Genomic DNA, 16095 nt, shown 5'->3' with positions numbered 1-16095 from the left:
ATTTTAGTACATCACTGTAATTTACTTCATTTGTGTACACTACGTTTAATTAGGATACCCTATAAGACCCTCAAGGGTGGCACCACTGCCTTGGTCGGGGGCAAAAGTTCCCTTATTTTTTCCCACCTGCTGATTCTTCGGGCTTTTCGTCCAACGCGCCCAATTTAATCACGATGTGTGTCCTAAAGAGTAGTGGAGGCAAAATCATTAAAAAAAAAAAAAAAACACTTGGGTAAAGATTAACACGACATTAGTTAAAATAAACATCAGTGCAAACGAATACAAAAGTCTGCCCGACGTTTTCAGTTTGACATCAACACTCACACATACGTTGTTTTTATAGGGTTGTCACTCATGAAAAGCAATAAGCAAGACAACAACATGTTTCGACGTAGTTAAGATACAAGATATCTATTGGAATAGATTTTGCAAAGTAGTTGTAACCATTTCAAAACAACCCTAAATCTTGTGCCGACTCTTCAACCTCGTTTCGAGGGCGGAAAAGATAAGACCCTGGGAACCAGGCTGTTTGGCTGAAGCTCTGCGTGACGGCGAATCTAAACAATACAGTCGAGGAGTAACAGTAGTCAACATCTTGAGCGTAAATCGGGTCAAAGTAGTCAGGTTTATTCAGGTTAGTGACTTCTTATTCCAAAGAACATATTGTAAAATTACAGTAGGTGTTCAGGAAGAGTTATTAGTGAGTTTTATTCATTGCGCTGCGCGTCTCTCATGTATGCGGAGTTATCATTCCAAGTTACCAGGACATAACATGTCGATCAAAGTCGATCATCGACAACGTAGTCGATAAGTCGATAGTACTCGATATTTGTCGATAATTGTCAATCGACAAGTTTAATTTGTTGATAAAAGTCGATAGTCACAAGATTTTCAACTGATTATCGATGTTATCGCCAAAAATGCAGACACACTTTTCAATCGGCCACGAAATTAGAGAAGTGTAAACAGCTCTAAAGTAAATCCGTATGGCAATAAAGTTGAATAAAAAACTAAAAATCAAAATCTATCAAAGTCGATAATCACAAGAAATCGTGTGATCGATCTTTATCGATATCCGATATTTGTTGTTTGATTGGTATCGAATTCGATCGACAACGATAGATTTTTATTGACTACCGAAATTATCGACATGTTACGTCCTGAAGTCACAGAACCAGAAGATTTAGATTTTGTAATTTGCCTTGACTATACACCCTTTGGAATAGTGTACGGCGGCTGTAACATATATCTAGTAAGTTATATTTCGAACTCGAACGGCAGTTAGCAACGAGACAGATCTCGACGGTAGGGAATTCGTGTCTTGAGCGAGAACAGATGTCTTGACTAACCAGTGAGTGAGTTCATTCTCGCAATTAATTAATTATTCGTGAATTACTAGATACCCGGCAGTCTGAAATTGTTATAGAAATTCTACGGAAAAACTCATTTAATTCTTCTTGGAGTATTAGATCTTTGTTTTGAAATTTCAAGCGATTCCGAACAATATTTTGGCTTTGTAGCTGAGGAAATTTTCGAGCTTGGGCAAACTATAAAATCTACATGTCTCGACTTAGAAAATGTCGTTGCGTGAAATTGTTGATACTAGGGACTTTACGAACCAGAACGCGATGCAGTTTGGAAACACCGAAACCGAGAAGGGCCCGGGGCGAGAACGCCGTCACGAGCGTGGGAAAAACAAAAGTTACGGATGCGAACGCGGCGACAGCCCAGAGGCAGAGCGGTGCAAATCCTTCAAACCTTGTTTTAGCTGGTATCAGTTATACATCATAAAATGGCAACATTCAGAGAGGCAAGAGAAGCTTTAATGTTTGCCTATCAAGATGGAAGCATTGATGATACAGAGTTTGCTCTGTTGTACGATTTAAATTCCTCTGAAAATCTCGAATTTCCTTATTGGAAGTATGGTCGCTTCGATCTTGATTCTATGACAGATGATGAGTGTAAGACTGAGTTTCGCTTTTATAAGAACGATATTTATTTACTCGGAGAAGTTCTTGATATTCCAGGCATAATGAAATGCCCCAATGGCGTTCTTGTGGACGGAATGGAGGCTTTAAGTGTGTTGTTGAAGCGTTTTGGATACCCGTGTCGATTTGCAGATATGGTAGTTCGATTCGGGAGACCAGTTCCACAACTTTCCATGATTACAAACCGAATAATGGACTATGTATTCGATGAATATAGCCACCTACTGGCACATTTAAATCAGCCATGGCTTTCCAGAAACTCTCTCCGTCATTTTGCTGCCGCTATACGTGATGAAGGAGCTCCACTCGAAAACTGTTGGGGTTTCATAGATGGAACAGTGAGACCCTTATGTAAGCCAGATCAAAACCATAGAATTCTCTATAACGGACACAAAAGGGTGCATGGTATAAAGTTTCAGTCCGTAGTTGCGCCAAATGGGCTTATCGCAAGTCTGTTTGGTCCAGTCGAGGGCAAGAGACACGATAGTGGTATGCTAGTCGACTCAGGACTTCTGCAAGAATTATCGCAGTACTCGTTTGCACCGGATGGGACACCCTTATGCGTTTATGGCGACCCTGCGTACCCTTTGCGTGTCCATTTACAAGGGCCCTTCAAAGGCGCTAATTTGACACCAGCAGAACAACAGTTCAACAAGGCCATGAGCCAAGTCAGAGTTTCGGTAGAATGGCTATTTGGGGACATTGTGAACTACTTTGCATTCCTAGGTTTCTAGAAAAACTTAAAAATTGGCTTAAGTCCTGTTGGAAAAATGTACATTGTGTGTGCGTTCTTAAGAAACGCCCACAGTTGTCTTTATCAATCAAGTACTTCGAAGTTTTTTGGAATAGATCCACCCCAAATCCAGGACTATTTCAATTAGGTTTCTGAAGACAAATGCAATACATTGAGACCCAAATTCATGACCTTTGGATATAACAGCATTCAGCTACTCACTTGTTCGTAATTCTTTTTTGACTAGATTGCAGAATGTCATCTCCCCAATTTCAGATCATTTCATTGTTGTTGTGCATTTTAGTTATTAAGGACCACAGCCTTAGGACAGACTCACAATTTTGTTAAATACAACTTAATTGTATCTTAATAGTTACATTGATTTTAGCGAAGAGTACTGTTAACCCCACAAGAGTCTTTTTTATCCTAAAGGAGATTTTTAAAATCTGTTTTTGCATGCATAAAATTGCTTTCATTGCAGACTAAAAATACAGAATTTTATTGCAGTTTACGCAACAGAATACAAATTTTCAAACGAATTATTCAACTATTCTAGCCAGAAAATATTTCTAATATCTCATGAATGTAAAAAGCAATTTTACTGCAACGAGCCTGCCATCCAATGAGACAACAATAATTAAAGAAAATAACGAAAGGCGGCTCCTCGATACAAGGAAAATGCGGTGCCACTGTTAAAATACAAACATTGATCCCTGACAAAAAACGTTGGTCGTGACTCTTGTCAAAATAAGGACAAAAGTTAATAAAATATACAAACTAGTTTGCAATTGCACAGTTCAAAATCAAACAACAGTTATACCAGCAATACTTAAGAGTGAATTAGGTGGCTATTTGTTCACACGTTTGTCCAACAAACTCATCACTGCTTTAGTTTGGTCTTGTTGCTGCCTCAACATCAGTTGCTGTGATGCCAAGAGTTGCTGCTGCTGCTGTTGTTGTTGTTCTTACATCAGCCGCATCATTTCACTTTGCTGTTGCTGAAACTGGCGTTGCTGGTCAATGCTCGCCTGTAGACGTTTTGCATCCAAATCGTGTTGCTCTTTTTTCAGCTTGAGTTCCTCAAGTTTAAGTTCCTGGTCTTTTCCCGCTTTTTTGGACAAGAATAACATGGTCTCGCTGCCACTTCTGCGTTCTCTTTTCTTTACTTTTTCCTGATCATTTTCGCCTAAATGTCTCTTCATCGTCTCCGACACTTTCTCAAGCGCTTTAAGTCTCATATCTGTGGCCTTAGCCTTCTCTTTTTCAGCCTTTCCTTTCACACTTTCGTCGTCCTCTTTCAATTCTGCGTCAGCTGTTTCTTCGAGCGCCACAATTTCTTCCACCAAGATTTCAAGTTCTGTGGGTTCGGGCGGCACGATGCCCGAGCTCCTTTCCTCAGCTCTCAATTTCTTTTTGATCCGGTTAATTAAAATACCCACATGATCCCTTACGGACCTTTTATCCACAGCAAAGATAGGCTTGGGACACGCATTCAAAGTTTTGGCTATTTTATCCCACATTTCGCCTCTTTGCGACGAACACTTTCTTGTTTTGTACAGATTCTCGGAAACAACCTCTCTGCATAACAGGACATCGTGCTCGCTTGTCCAGTACATCACATTACTGCGTGGAAAAAAAAAATGATCTGTTTTAGTTTGTTTGCAATAAAGAACATAAACATAAACTTTAAACTCACTTTAATTTTTTAGTTTAACTGGACGGGAAATTGATTCTTCTAATAAACAAAAATTAGCCTCACTTGAGAGTTTTCGACTTTGGTATCAAACTCGGCGGGTCTGCATGTTGTCCATTCATCACAGCGGTAAACAATTGACCTACAGTAAAAGGCAAATTAAAATGTTTTTTTGGTATTTTAAACAATAAATAATATTTTCATTGACTTAGGAAAACAGCTTTGCCTATAAGGTAGAAGAAGTAAGTTGAATTCTGGGTCAAATTCAGCAGAAACTACTCACGTTTTCTGGAAATGCTGCAAGTGCAAACCTCGTGCTCTGAACGTGAGGAAGACGCATTGCAGTTCAGCGCCAAGCATGCGCGGTGAAGCACTTTGTGAGCAAATTACTTCCGGTGACGTTTCAGGCAGCGTCGCGTTCTGGTTCGTTAAGTCCTTACTGATTTGCTTGGCTATCTGTAGATCGCGTTCACTGTCACGCAATAAAAAAAATAAATCGAAAACCATCCAGTTATATAGCCGGAAGAAAGTGACACATTTTTGTATATCTTCAGGCTTCTATGGCGCTGAAGATACCTTGTCTTTGCGCAAACTGAAGTTACCATAAGGAATCATCGCGCTTGGAGATCAAAATTTGAACAAGTACAGTTTAACCGGCTCTTAAACTCCCGGTTAAAAGTGAACTACCCATGTCGATATTTACGAAATTGTTCCTTCTTCCCTTGTTATTTAAGGCCCCGTCCACACTTTGCCGGAGGAATTTGAAAACGCAGCTTTATTTCTACGGTTAGGTCTACCGTACCGAATTTGAAACTGACGCCGAGCCTTTTCGTTTTCGTGTGGACAGAAAACATTTTGAAAACGTGGCGTTTTGAAAACGATGACGTACCTCGCGATAATCACGTGATTTCCCTGCCCGAGAGTTTTTTTAAACACAAATCTAAAATGACCGGTGGTTGTTGCACGTGTTTTTAAATTTCTCCGCCCTAGTGTTTACGGGAAACAACATGTGTTTTCAGAGTGAAACCTCCGTTTTCGAATTCCTCCGGCGAAGTGTGGACCGGTAGTCACTAGAGTAGTCACTTCTGTTATTTATTATATGCCTGAACTGATCCGAGATGAAAAGGAGAATTCTGATTGGCTGTCTTAGCGGTCCGAATTTTGAAATACGGACCGCTTGTGGACCGCTTAAGAATCAATTTCGGCGAGTTGCTTTGTCAATTCATTACACAAAATAAACAGTTTTTTATAGCTGGTTTTCACAAGACGTCACTAAAATTCGAACTGCAAAACTATTGATCTTCCTGAGATTTTACTTTTATGATGTATAAGAGCAGCTGAAAACTAATATTCATATAAATTTTCGCTCCGAATGGTTTCTTGGTTTTGTAATACACTACGCTTGAATTTCCAAGCTTTTGCGTGACGCGGCATTTACATGACGGCCTAGAGAGCTGTCATGATGGTTAAAAAACTGACTTATTTCGGGGAACTTGGCTATCTGAACAGTTCATGTCTTAGAAAAAAGGATTATTTTAATGTTTTAGAGTTCCTCGAGGGATAAATTCACGGTTTTGTAGCAAAACTCAGTGATAGATGTTTCGGTTGGTTTCCGGCCGCCATGTTGGTGCCCATACGGATGGGCACCAGCATGGCGTCTCCATACAAATCTCTATAAATTTTGGGTAAAAATTTTTCCGCATATCTCGCATAAGAAAAATTCTTGTGACCAGAATTTTAGCAAAAGTCTTTGCATATTTACCTTCTTTCATTTCCCAGATTCTGGACTTTATCTATTGACCGGTTTTGATTTTTATTTTGATCCATTTTTAATTGCGTGACACTGAAAACCAGCAATTAAGCAGAAATCTTTTAACATTTACATCTGGAGGAAAACTTCGCAAAATTAAAAGCGACCTGAGAAACGTAGATTAAACCAGCAGGAGTGAAGATCAGGCTACTTTTCAAAGGTTGCATATCCTACATGCTGTACGAGACTATGTTGTGGTTAAATATTAACCTTGGTACAATGTAGTATTCTCGATCCTTTTGTTCCCAATGCATTATAATATTATAATATTGCCATGCTCCAGAAGAAAGACACCAAATTGTACCAGGGGTAGAATTGAACTACAGCACATTTGTTGTAGTAAACGAAAACTTCAAACCTAGCGTCCTGATACAAATTAACTATGATAGTAACTTTTCTGTTGTTGGTGATCTAGTATCGTATGTTAGGACTGGGCTGTAGGCCCATTACATGCTGGGCCAACGCAGGCCCGGTCACCGTTGTCGTTGTAGTTTCGTAACTAGTATGGCAGCCATAGTCTATTAAAGGTAGTGGTGGGTGGTGGTGGTGTTGTTTTTCTGTCAGTTTTCGCGAGGTTTGGGGTGATGATAAGTTTACATTTAGAAAAGCCACGAATTCGCCAAAGTGATAGCAAAAATTAATGTTCACGGCTTTTGTGGGTGTTTAACAGCTAGGCCACAAAATCATGAGTAATAACAGTGTAAACGGATCTCCCGTATTACCAATAGCTAGCCCAGGCTTCTCCCGGCCATTATTTAATTAAATTTGTTAACGACAAGAAAAATAATTGTCTTTCAATACTTCACCAGAAACATTGCCTTGTGCCATGTTACCAAACAAAGCTCTGTACACTGCCTGGAATGTCGCCGACTTCCTTCGTAACACTCATCGCTACGCTAAGGCGATCAACTTCTACAAGGAATGTTTTGTACTTCTGAGGCTCGTCATGGCAGACCACTTGGAAGGTACCATACCAAATGAGCCCCGTGATATCGAGAGGCAGTTGTATATTTCTCTCGCTGAAGCATACTCTGAGAGCGGAAACATAGAGAAGGGCATAGAAATGAACAAAGAGAGCCTTAAGATTGTCAAAGAAGCCGGAAATAAACGAAGAGAAAGTGAATGTTATGAAAATATCGGTATAATGTACTTCGATCTCGGCCAGTGTGAAATATCACTGAGTTATCACGAGAAAGCTCTCGCAATGAGGAAGGGGGAGGAGTCAGAAGCACAATCGTGTAACCACCTTTGTCTTGTGTACATTCAGTTAAGCCAGTATGAAAAGGCCTTCAGTTACGCAGAAAAAGCGCTTGAGGTCGGTGAACAATTTGGAAACAGGAAGGCACAAGGAATAAGCAGTACCAATCTCTCTATTATATCCATGCATCTTGGACGATACAAGAAAGCGATTGAATATCAAGAGAAAGATCTAGAAATCAGTAAGGAATCTGGTGATCGAAAAGGAGAAGGAACTTGCTATAACAATCTCGGCAATATTTACCTTCAACTCGGCCAGTTTCACAAATCTATAGAGTACTTTGAAAAGGGACTTAAAATCGAACAAGAAATTGGTTTCAGAAAAGGTGAAGGAGGAACTTGCCTGAATCTCTCCAAAGCATATGTCACACTTGGTGAGTATGCTAAATCCCTGGAATATAACGAGAAAGCTCTGGCAGCAATACGCTCACTTGGGCATCGACATGACGAAGGATCTGCCTGCCTCAATCAAGCTGGGCTGTATCGTACTCTTGGTGAATATGAAAAGTCATTCGAGTACTGCATGAAAGCTCTTGCAATCATGACAGCCACGGGGGACAAGAAAGGGCAAGCAGGCTGCTATCAGAATCTTGGTGCAGTTTATCGCGCGCGCGACCAGGATGAAATATCGATAATATGCGTGGAGCAAAGTCTCAAAATCTCTACAGAAATTGGAGACTTGACTGGACAAGGAGTGTCTTTGAACAACCTCGCTAGTACTTATTTTTCTCAAGGACGTTATGAAAAGGCGGTTGAGTATTTTGAGAAAGATCTGCGAATATGTAAAGCAGTTGGCGACCGAAATGGGGAAGGAGTATCTTGCTGCAACATTGGATGCGCGTATTTCGCACTCGGCCAGTTGGAAAAGTCACTGGAGTATCATGAAAAGGCACTTAAAATTTTGAAAGAAATTGGTTCAAGACGACGTGAGCGCTGGGTCTGCCACCACTTGGGAGGAACTCATCTCGCGAAGACGAATCTTCCAGAAGCAATTCATTGTTTAACGGAAAGCATCAATATTCACGAGAAGTTGCGAGCAGGTCTTAAAGATAGGCATAAACTGTCACTAGATAATGAGAATATCTCTACTTACAGAATGCTTTCCTTTGTACAAATTGGTCTCAACAAACCATCTGATGCTCTCTGTACTCTGGAACAAGGAAGGGCGCGTGGTCTTGTGGACTTACTGTTCACGAAATATTGCATTCAAGAGGTCAGCAATGCAAGAGCGCTAAATTTGAGTGCCATTAGGAAGCTTTTTACCACGCAACGAACTAACTTCCTCTTTTTTGGTACTCCAATGGGGACAATCATGCTCTGGTTTGTAAACAAGGGCGGGAAAATATCCTTTACCCATTTTGATGAGACAGATTCTAATGGAAACGATTTACATTCTCTAGATGGTGTTCAGTGCGAGGACCGTTCTTTTCAAGCGTGTTACGAAACTTCGTTGCCAACTGTAGCAAACCGAAGTGAAGCCGACACGACCCAGCCTGACTACAGTAGAAATGAAGAAATGAAGAAAGAAAGGCTTCATTTTTTATTCAAGATGATCATATCTCCGATTGTCGATCGTATTGATGGCCCGGAGGTCCTGATTGTTCCTGAAGGACCGTTGTTCCTAATTCCGTTTTCTGCCCTACAGGATTCCAGCGGGAGATACTTGTCAGAAATAGTGAGGATCCGTCTAACTCCTTCTCTAACGACACTCAAGCTCATCCAAGACTCACCAGCAGACTACCACTGCCAGACTGGAGCATTGATAGTCGGAGATCCAAAGGTTGGTCGTGTCAATTTTAATGGAAAAGCTGTGGAGTTTTGTTCATTACCCAAAGCCAGAGAAGAGGCGCAGATGGTTTCAGCGCTACTAGGAGTACGCTGTCTTGTTGGGGAGGAAGCCACAAAGGAAGAAGTTCTACGCAGGATCAAAGATGTGAGCTTAGTGCACATCGCTGCTCATGGTGATGCAGAGAGAGGAGAAATACTTCTTGCTCCAAATAGCTCTGCCACTGGAGTTCCCTTGAAAGACGACGTCGTGCTGACAGTGAAAGAGATAGCTGAAGTTGGTATCAGAGCCAAGTTGGTGGTACTCAGCTGTTGTCACAGTGCAAGAGGGAAGATCTTAAAAGCTGAGGGAGTTGTTGGAATCGCCCGCGCCTTCTTAGGATCTGGTGCTCGGTCTGTTCTGATGTCCTTGTGGGCTGTCGACGATGAAGCAACTAAAGCTTTTATGAACATATTTTACAAGTGCCTGATCCATAGGAAAATGAGTGCTAGTGAGGCGCTTCACCACGCCATTAAGAAAACGAGAGAGTCGTCAAAGTACAAAGATTTCAAGTACTGGGCTCCGTTTGTTTTGCTTGGAGATGATGTAAAAGTCGGCCGAAATGACGTAAGTATGTTTTCAGTCTTTTTATTCTGTCCAATTAGCAGGTAAAAGAAATATCTACAAACGCCTTTTGTAGCCTGGCAAAAGTGTCTTCTAAATGTGTTTCTCTTGCTTAAGTTTAAGCCGAGGATTGGTTTAGTTGGACTCAGTATACCATACAATTCCGGTAATAAGCACCCCATCCCCCGAGAAGATGAGCTCCATACGTAACATAGTTAAGAAAAATTAAGCCATTATTCTTAAAAGGCAATATTCAATACGATAATAAGCCCTCGTGGAAATAAGCTCGCCGAAGAAACCTTTGGAATAGATCTAAGCTCAGGGTTTAGTATAACAATTTTACGGTATTTAATCAGAACTGCTTTTTTGCTACAGACATAAGCACAAGACGTCAGTGAAGTGTTTAAAGTTGGGTCCTTATGCTAACAAACTCCAGTGGAGTACTGCATTTGTCAAGAGGTGAGGACTTTTTAAAAGTAAACCCTCTGGTCTTTCTGAAAGTGAAAGATTGCAAGAGATGATAACTCCTCGTTGTTGGGCCGCGTAAAAACTATTCGGGTTTTAAAGGTATTTGCGATCATCATCCTCAAGATGCGCTGTACAGCGCAGATAGGGACTGGAAACGTAGAAAGGTTAAGCCATAAATAGGAACTGCGATCAAAGAAGATTTTTAACGTTTCAATTTTTGATTTTTTTCAGTAGATCAGATTTAAGTGTAGGCATGTGCGTATGTGTATTTTGAAAAACGAAGAGATAAATACACCACGTGAATTTAAAAGATTCCAATAGAGGAGTACTTAGTAACTGCTCGCATGCTTGTGCACTTCAGAACCGGTATTGCTACATGTTGTCGGCGAAAAAGCCGGCGACACTAGCTAGTTGCTCAACTTTGGAATTGATGTCAAATAGGGCATTTTCGAAACTTGTCGTGATGTCAGTATTGCAAAGTTTGTAACGTATTACAGCTGTTTGTCGGTTTTTTTTTTTTTGTTACGGTCAATTTATTTGCTGCTTAAAATTAAAGTACTTATCTCGAGGAACAGTAGAAAGCACAGCACGTGATCAGGCACACCTTTGTTGATATAGCTTTATTATACCCTTATATATGTAGATTAAATGATCTGCAAAGACAAACACTACGACAGCTCTTCAAGTACCGCAACTAAATGACTGATTTGTCTGCAGTATTTCAGTATGTATCGACTGAACTCGTGATTTATTAATTAGTTCGCTTGGTGTCAGTGTGGTACTATGCTCTTCAGAGCTTCTCTTCTGACCTAAAAAAAAGACAAAAAAGATTATCCGTACTTCGTGACACTTACAAAACTCTTCATTCTAGTTGTGCTAGTAATAAAAACTGTATGAGTGAAGTTTGTTTTCTATAAATCTATATACTAGTTTCAATCTTGCTGTACTAAGCTGCGCTGAAATAGTGATCTAATCGGCTTACCATATAGAAAATAAAGAATTTTGTTGATTAGTCTGCTTTAGATTTTGAATGATTTCCACGTCCAGTTTCAATTAATTTCTATAGACAATCTGCCTAAAATGTTCTCTCGCTGCTTCTGTGAACGTAGCTGTTACAGTTTGCTGCAATCTACAACAGCGTTTTTGTAGCCTTTAGTCATTAATTACCTTGTTGGCATTCTATCAACCTTTATCGTGCCTGCTGTATTCCTATTTGTAACACTCCTGATTAATGAAATTGTTTAAGATCAAGTGATTCATTTCTCTTCTTTTCTTAGCTACAAATCACTTTTGTACCTGGCTATAGTCTTGAACTGATAAGAACGTATAAGCTTTTGGACTGAATTTTTTGATTTAATAATTCACATTATTGACGACGTGTACAGGAAATTAAAGGGAACTGTGGGCGGTGCCAATGGCAATGTTTTATAATAACTATTTATTTGAACGTCGTATTTTTACGTAAATCTGGGCATGTTCCTTTAACCTTTTCCCTCAAATTTTGGCCGATCGCGCGTTTAACGTTATTATCAAAAAGGACTCGTGTGTTAAAAAAAGGTACGGTCTATAGCTCGTATGCTATTGTTCCAACGGTAACAGCGAGATCATCGCCCGTGAACATTTTATAGTCGCTTCGCATAACAAAGCATTTCAAAAGTATGTGCGTGAGAAACAATTTAATACATAGCATGAATAGTTTGAAAAGAACCAAATTACAAAATGTTCTACAAATAAACGAAATTCCATACAATCCCATTTAATTGTATGCCATAAAAACCATAAAAAGCCTCAATATGTGAAAGTCTTACTCAACCCTATTTTATAGACCGCTAGATGCTTCACGACATGTAGAACTTGTTTACAGAAACTGACTTGGTTCTAAATTTATTTTGTGTCCTTAAATAATTAATCTTAGTAAATAAATGAACGAATGTCACAATTGCTTGCCTATGGGAGAGCCCTTTTCCAGCCGCTGTTGTTTTGATGGTTTTGACCATGGTTTCCATGGTTTCCATGATTTCCATTGTGATTGCTGCTCCACTTATTCCACCGTTTAGCGTTGTCTCTGCCAGCGCCGTTCAGATTATCGGTGTCGATACTACAGGAAATAAAATGGCGCTTGGTCAGCCTTTCTACCAATGTGCACAGTTCAGACTATAAGGAATTATTATTCCTCCCCCCTTAACTGAAATGGACGAAACCGTATCACGTGACGCTCCTCAACGAAGTGAATTTTAACTTCCGCTCAATGGCGTCATCCTCCGCGAAAAAGCCCTTCTTGCGTGAGCCTGGGAAATTAAAACAATCACGCAAATCGGCTATATTTTAGATGCTGTCTCGCTTTACAAAATTCAAACCAAAACCAAAACATAAAATTAGCCATGTTCTAAACAAGCAGGGGACTAGGTTCAAGGTATAAACAATCGATATGGTTTGCTCGTTCACAAATAAAGCCAACTACAAAGTCACGCCTTTTCAAAGTGCATTACGTCCTTGTGTTTGAACCAAAAATACTGATATTTGGTAAACTTACTAACATTTAGATGCTCTTTTAGTCAAGTTTGAATACTCGTACCTGGCCCCCTGCCAGGTTAGCACATCGCTAATAAGAGGCAACTGAGCGAAAAAGAGCCAAAGACGAGAAACGAGAAGGGATGAAATAATAAATTGACGAGCGTTTAGAATTAGTCTCGTGATCATTGGTGTGTTCTGATGACGTAATCGCTGCTGTTGATGACAAAGCCACGAAATAGCTCTGTCAACTCCGACATGTTTAAATCTGACGATGCTGTATGATAAACACGTTTCCTTAGCAACGGCTCAAAAAGTGCAGTCAACGAAACCTTAACTTCTCCAAAGCAGGAAAAGGAAGAGAAAGGAAAATCGCTACTTTATTTTGATTATCAAACTGTGCGCCGTCATTATGTCAACTGCCCGTGCTACTTCTCTGTTTCTATCGCGTTTACATAGCAGTACAAAGCTTAGCTCACGCTTCCTTTCAGGGTGCTTTCGCAATTAGGTTATTGGATGTAGATAATACAAATGATTGTAATCTTGCTGTAACGTTTCGAGAATGCAGTACCCGAGTACAACACACCAGGAATTCTAGATTCCTCTTTAATTGATGTATAGTCGTCCCTTGTTTTAGAATTTAATTTCAAAAAAAAACTCTGAGGAGACTTTCATTCCCGGAGTTCTTCTCCCTGAAACGTTTCGTGGAGAATGCAATGCCAGCGACAACCTGAAGTTTGACTTAAAGATCATTTTATTTTCAGTCGCCTTTTTGATGATCACCGTACGGAAACTAAATTTGGCTTGTCATTGCGTCACGTAGCTTGAATGAACAATGTGGTTTGTTGTTTGTCCCTGACTAGGCTCCTTGATGTACCACTTTTTAATGCATCAATCCAATGGTCCCTTCCGCTTTTTTACAATTATGAAAGCTGGGACTTCATCGCTCGAAATAGGTTTTTTTGTCCATTTTAGTACGTTAAAGATAAACGTCAACGCGATGTATGTATGTCGGCTATGTCTGAATGCATATTTGGTGGCAGAATGCGTATCTCTATAATATGAATCGAACCGAGAAAATTATTGGGATCCAAGCTTTAAACAAACAATTTCGCTGATCAATAGGAGTTAACACTATCTGATTGTCAATGTATTTTAATCAATCCAATCGAACTCTAACGAGAAGGTAAACCGATTTAGCATGTGAGCCCTCTACTTACGCAGCAGATAATTCCCTGTTCGCTTCCTTGGCCGTGCTTTTGATTTCTTTCTCAGGCATTCTAGGCCTAGCATGTGCACAGACGACAATAAAGCACAAAACCGGAAGCAGAAGTTTCTCCATTCTCGTATTACTACACGAACTCTTTCAAACTTTTACTGTATGCTTCAACTGCCACTCCAAACTGATATTAAATGTAAACAGTTGACGACTTTTCTGCGAAAACCCGCCCGGTTTTATTCAGATGAAATTAAACGTGCCATTGAGGGGTTTACGTTACGTAGTAACGTACTTTCGACTTATATTGGAAGTCGCTGGCGTCCTATGCTCCGACTGTGAGTATTGTTAAAAAATGAGAAGAATGAGACACAATAGTCAGAAATATATCGGGACAAGGTTTTGAAAATTAAGATTGTCTTTTTTGTGAGTATGAAAATTTTGTCTTTCTCATTTCTTCGTTTCTCAGCCATTGTGTCTACCATGAACAATACCGACCCCCGAGGCGAATAAACGCCCACAAACCAATGGGCTATATCTCGCTAAGATATCGTAAATTATGGTGGTCAATTCTGTCGCATACGATTTATAGAAAACATTTTCCGTGTTTCTATCGAGTTTAAGAAACATGAATTGAAGTTTGTGGGAACGAGAAATGCTGTGAGAACACGAATGCTTCCACAGCTTTTTCTAGTTCTAAACATTCACCAGCGATTCTTTAACTCGACAGAAACACGAAGAAAATGTTTTCTTTCTTTAGAAATTAGCCTAAAGATGATAACGAACAACGCAACTACGAAAACTTTTCTGTGTTTCTATCGAGTTATAGAAACATCATGATGAGCAAATCGAAGTTGTCTCGTCCGCAAAGGTATTAGGAGTTTTAGTTTCAGACGACCTCAAGTGGAATGTACATGTTAATTATATTTGCAAAAAGACCGCAACACGCCTGTATTTCTTAAAGCAGCTAAAACGCGCGAAGGTCCACCCGAAGGATATGTTACTGTTCTGTACAACATGCATCCGTCCTGTCCTAGAGTATGCGTGCTCAGTTTCCCATCATGCGTTGCCGCAGTACCTATCTAATAACATAGAAAGACTGCAAAAGCGCGCACTGCGGAGAATATATCCTGACCTATCTCATGCTGAGGCTCTAGTAGCTGCAGGCATCTCTTCACTGTATGAGAGGAGACAGGCACTGAGCGAAACTTTATTTGATCAAATTATGAGAGACCCATGCCATAAGCTACATGATCTGCTGCCGCCACGTAACGAGTCCACTTACTGCACACGAACCCGGGGATACTTTGAGCTACCGATTTGTAAGACACATAGGTTTAGGAACACTTTTATTATGAGCCATATTTTTAATTATCAATAGTTTGCATATTTTTCCTTGTATAATATAATTCGTTTTTTTATTGTAAAGTAATTCGTAATTCAGCCGCTCCAGCGGCTGCAATGAGTTTGCTAATAAAAATCTATCTATCCATCTATCTCATTTTTAACCAATCAGCGCGCGTTTTTTCTTTGGGCTGATTTCTAAAACAAGATAAATGGATTAAAATGATACAAACCTGCTTAGGCGGTCAAACAGACCAATGCTTTGTTGACAGAATTTGAAATATCTGTCTGATACAAAAGCTCAATTTTACTCAGAAATAGTGATATATTGGTTATGTTTACTCTGTAGTTTTACATAAGAAGAGTACACCTGTATATGAGTTTCATTTGTAATCAGGGAACTCGGCATATGAATGAGATACCAAATTAAAGAAGGTAGACAATGTGTCGCCGCTAATCTAATAAATCACTGCTTTGAACGTAAGTACCTCCTACTCCCGTACACGAGGAAGGAATATCATGCACAACATTCAATCATATTGCTCAGGGGCACCCAACGACCGTTTTCTCTAGAATGCTTTTAAACGCTGTTTTAGGCTATCTGGAGTACTTTTAAAGCTCTGAAGGTTAATTTTAGGTTGCGTTAAAAAGTTGTTATCCGTTCGGTTATTCTAGGGGAACTTGAG

At 39.9% G+C, this 16095-nt stretch overlaps 3 protein-coding genes and 1 long non-coding RNA gene across 5 annotated transcripts; 2 read left to right on the top strand and 2 right to left on the bottom strand.

The window, feature by feature from the left end:
• Positions 1-549: 549 nt before the first annotated feature.
• On the top strand, positions 550-11354 carry LOC110042580 (uncharacterized). Of its 2 annotated transcripts, XM_089274952.1 has the most exons (3): positions 550-634; positions 7034-9873; positions 10246-11354. In XM_089274952.1, the coding sequence occupies exons 2-3, from the start codon at positions 7051-7053 to the stop codon at positions 10249-10251; spliced, it is 2829 nt and encodes a 942-aa protein (XP_089131078.1). In that variant the 5' UTR covers positions 550-634; positions 7034-7050; the 3' UTR covers positions 10252-11354. The 2 variants fall into 2 exon arrangements, with proteins under 2 accessions (XP_089131078.1, XP_089131077.1); XM_089274951.1 differs by having other exon boundaries at positions 7034-11354.
• On the top strand, positions 1659-2989 carry LOC149102054 (uncharacterized). The gene has a single exon (XM_089275536.1). The coding sequence runs from the start codon at positions 1793-1795 to the stop codon at positions 2720-2722; it is 930 nt and encodes a 309-aa protein (XP_089131662.1). The 5' UTR covers positions 1659-1792; the 3' UTR covers positions 2723-2989.
• LOC149102053 (uncharacterized) lies at positions 3202-4471 on the bottom strand. Its single transcript, XM_089275537.1, has one exon. The coding sequence runs from the start codon at positions 4335-4337 to the stop codon at positions 3687-3689; it is 651 nt and encodes a 216-aa protein (XP_089131663.1). The 5' UTR covers positions 4338-4471; the 3' UTR covers positions 3202-3686.
• Positions 10940-14282, bottom strand: LOC149102052 (uncharacterized). Its single transcript, XR_016202444.1, has 3 exons — positions 14070-14282; positions 12286-12436; positions 10940-11147 (listed from the first exon to the last, which is right to left on the bottom strand). It is a non-coding gene; the product is annotated as an uncharacterized LOC149102052 (long non-coding RNA).
• Positions 14283-16095: the final 1813 nt, after the last annotated feature.

Source organism: Orbicella faveolata, unplaced genomic scaffold (genome assembly GCF_042242905.1).
Source record: "Orbicella faveolata isolate gen_17 unplaced genomic scaffold, um_ofav_v1 contig_36, whole genome shotgun sequence".
NCBI lineage: Eukaryota > Metazoa > Cnidaria > Anthozoa > Scleractinia > Merulinidae > Orbicella > Orbicella faveolata.
Note: the sequence above shows the minus strand (reverse complement) of the source record. Positions and strands in the feature narration are given on the sequence as shown.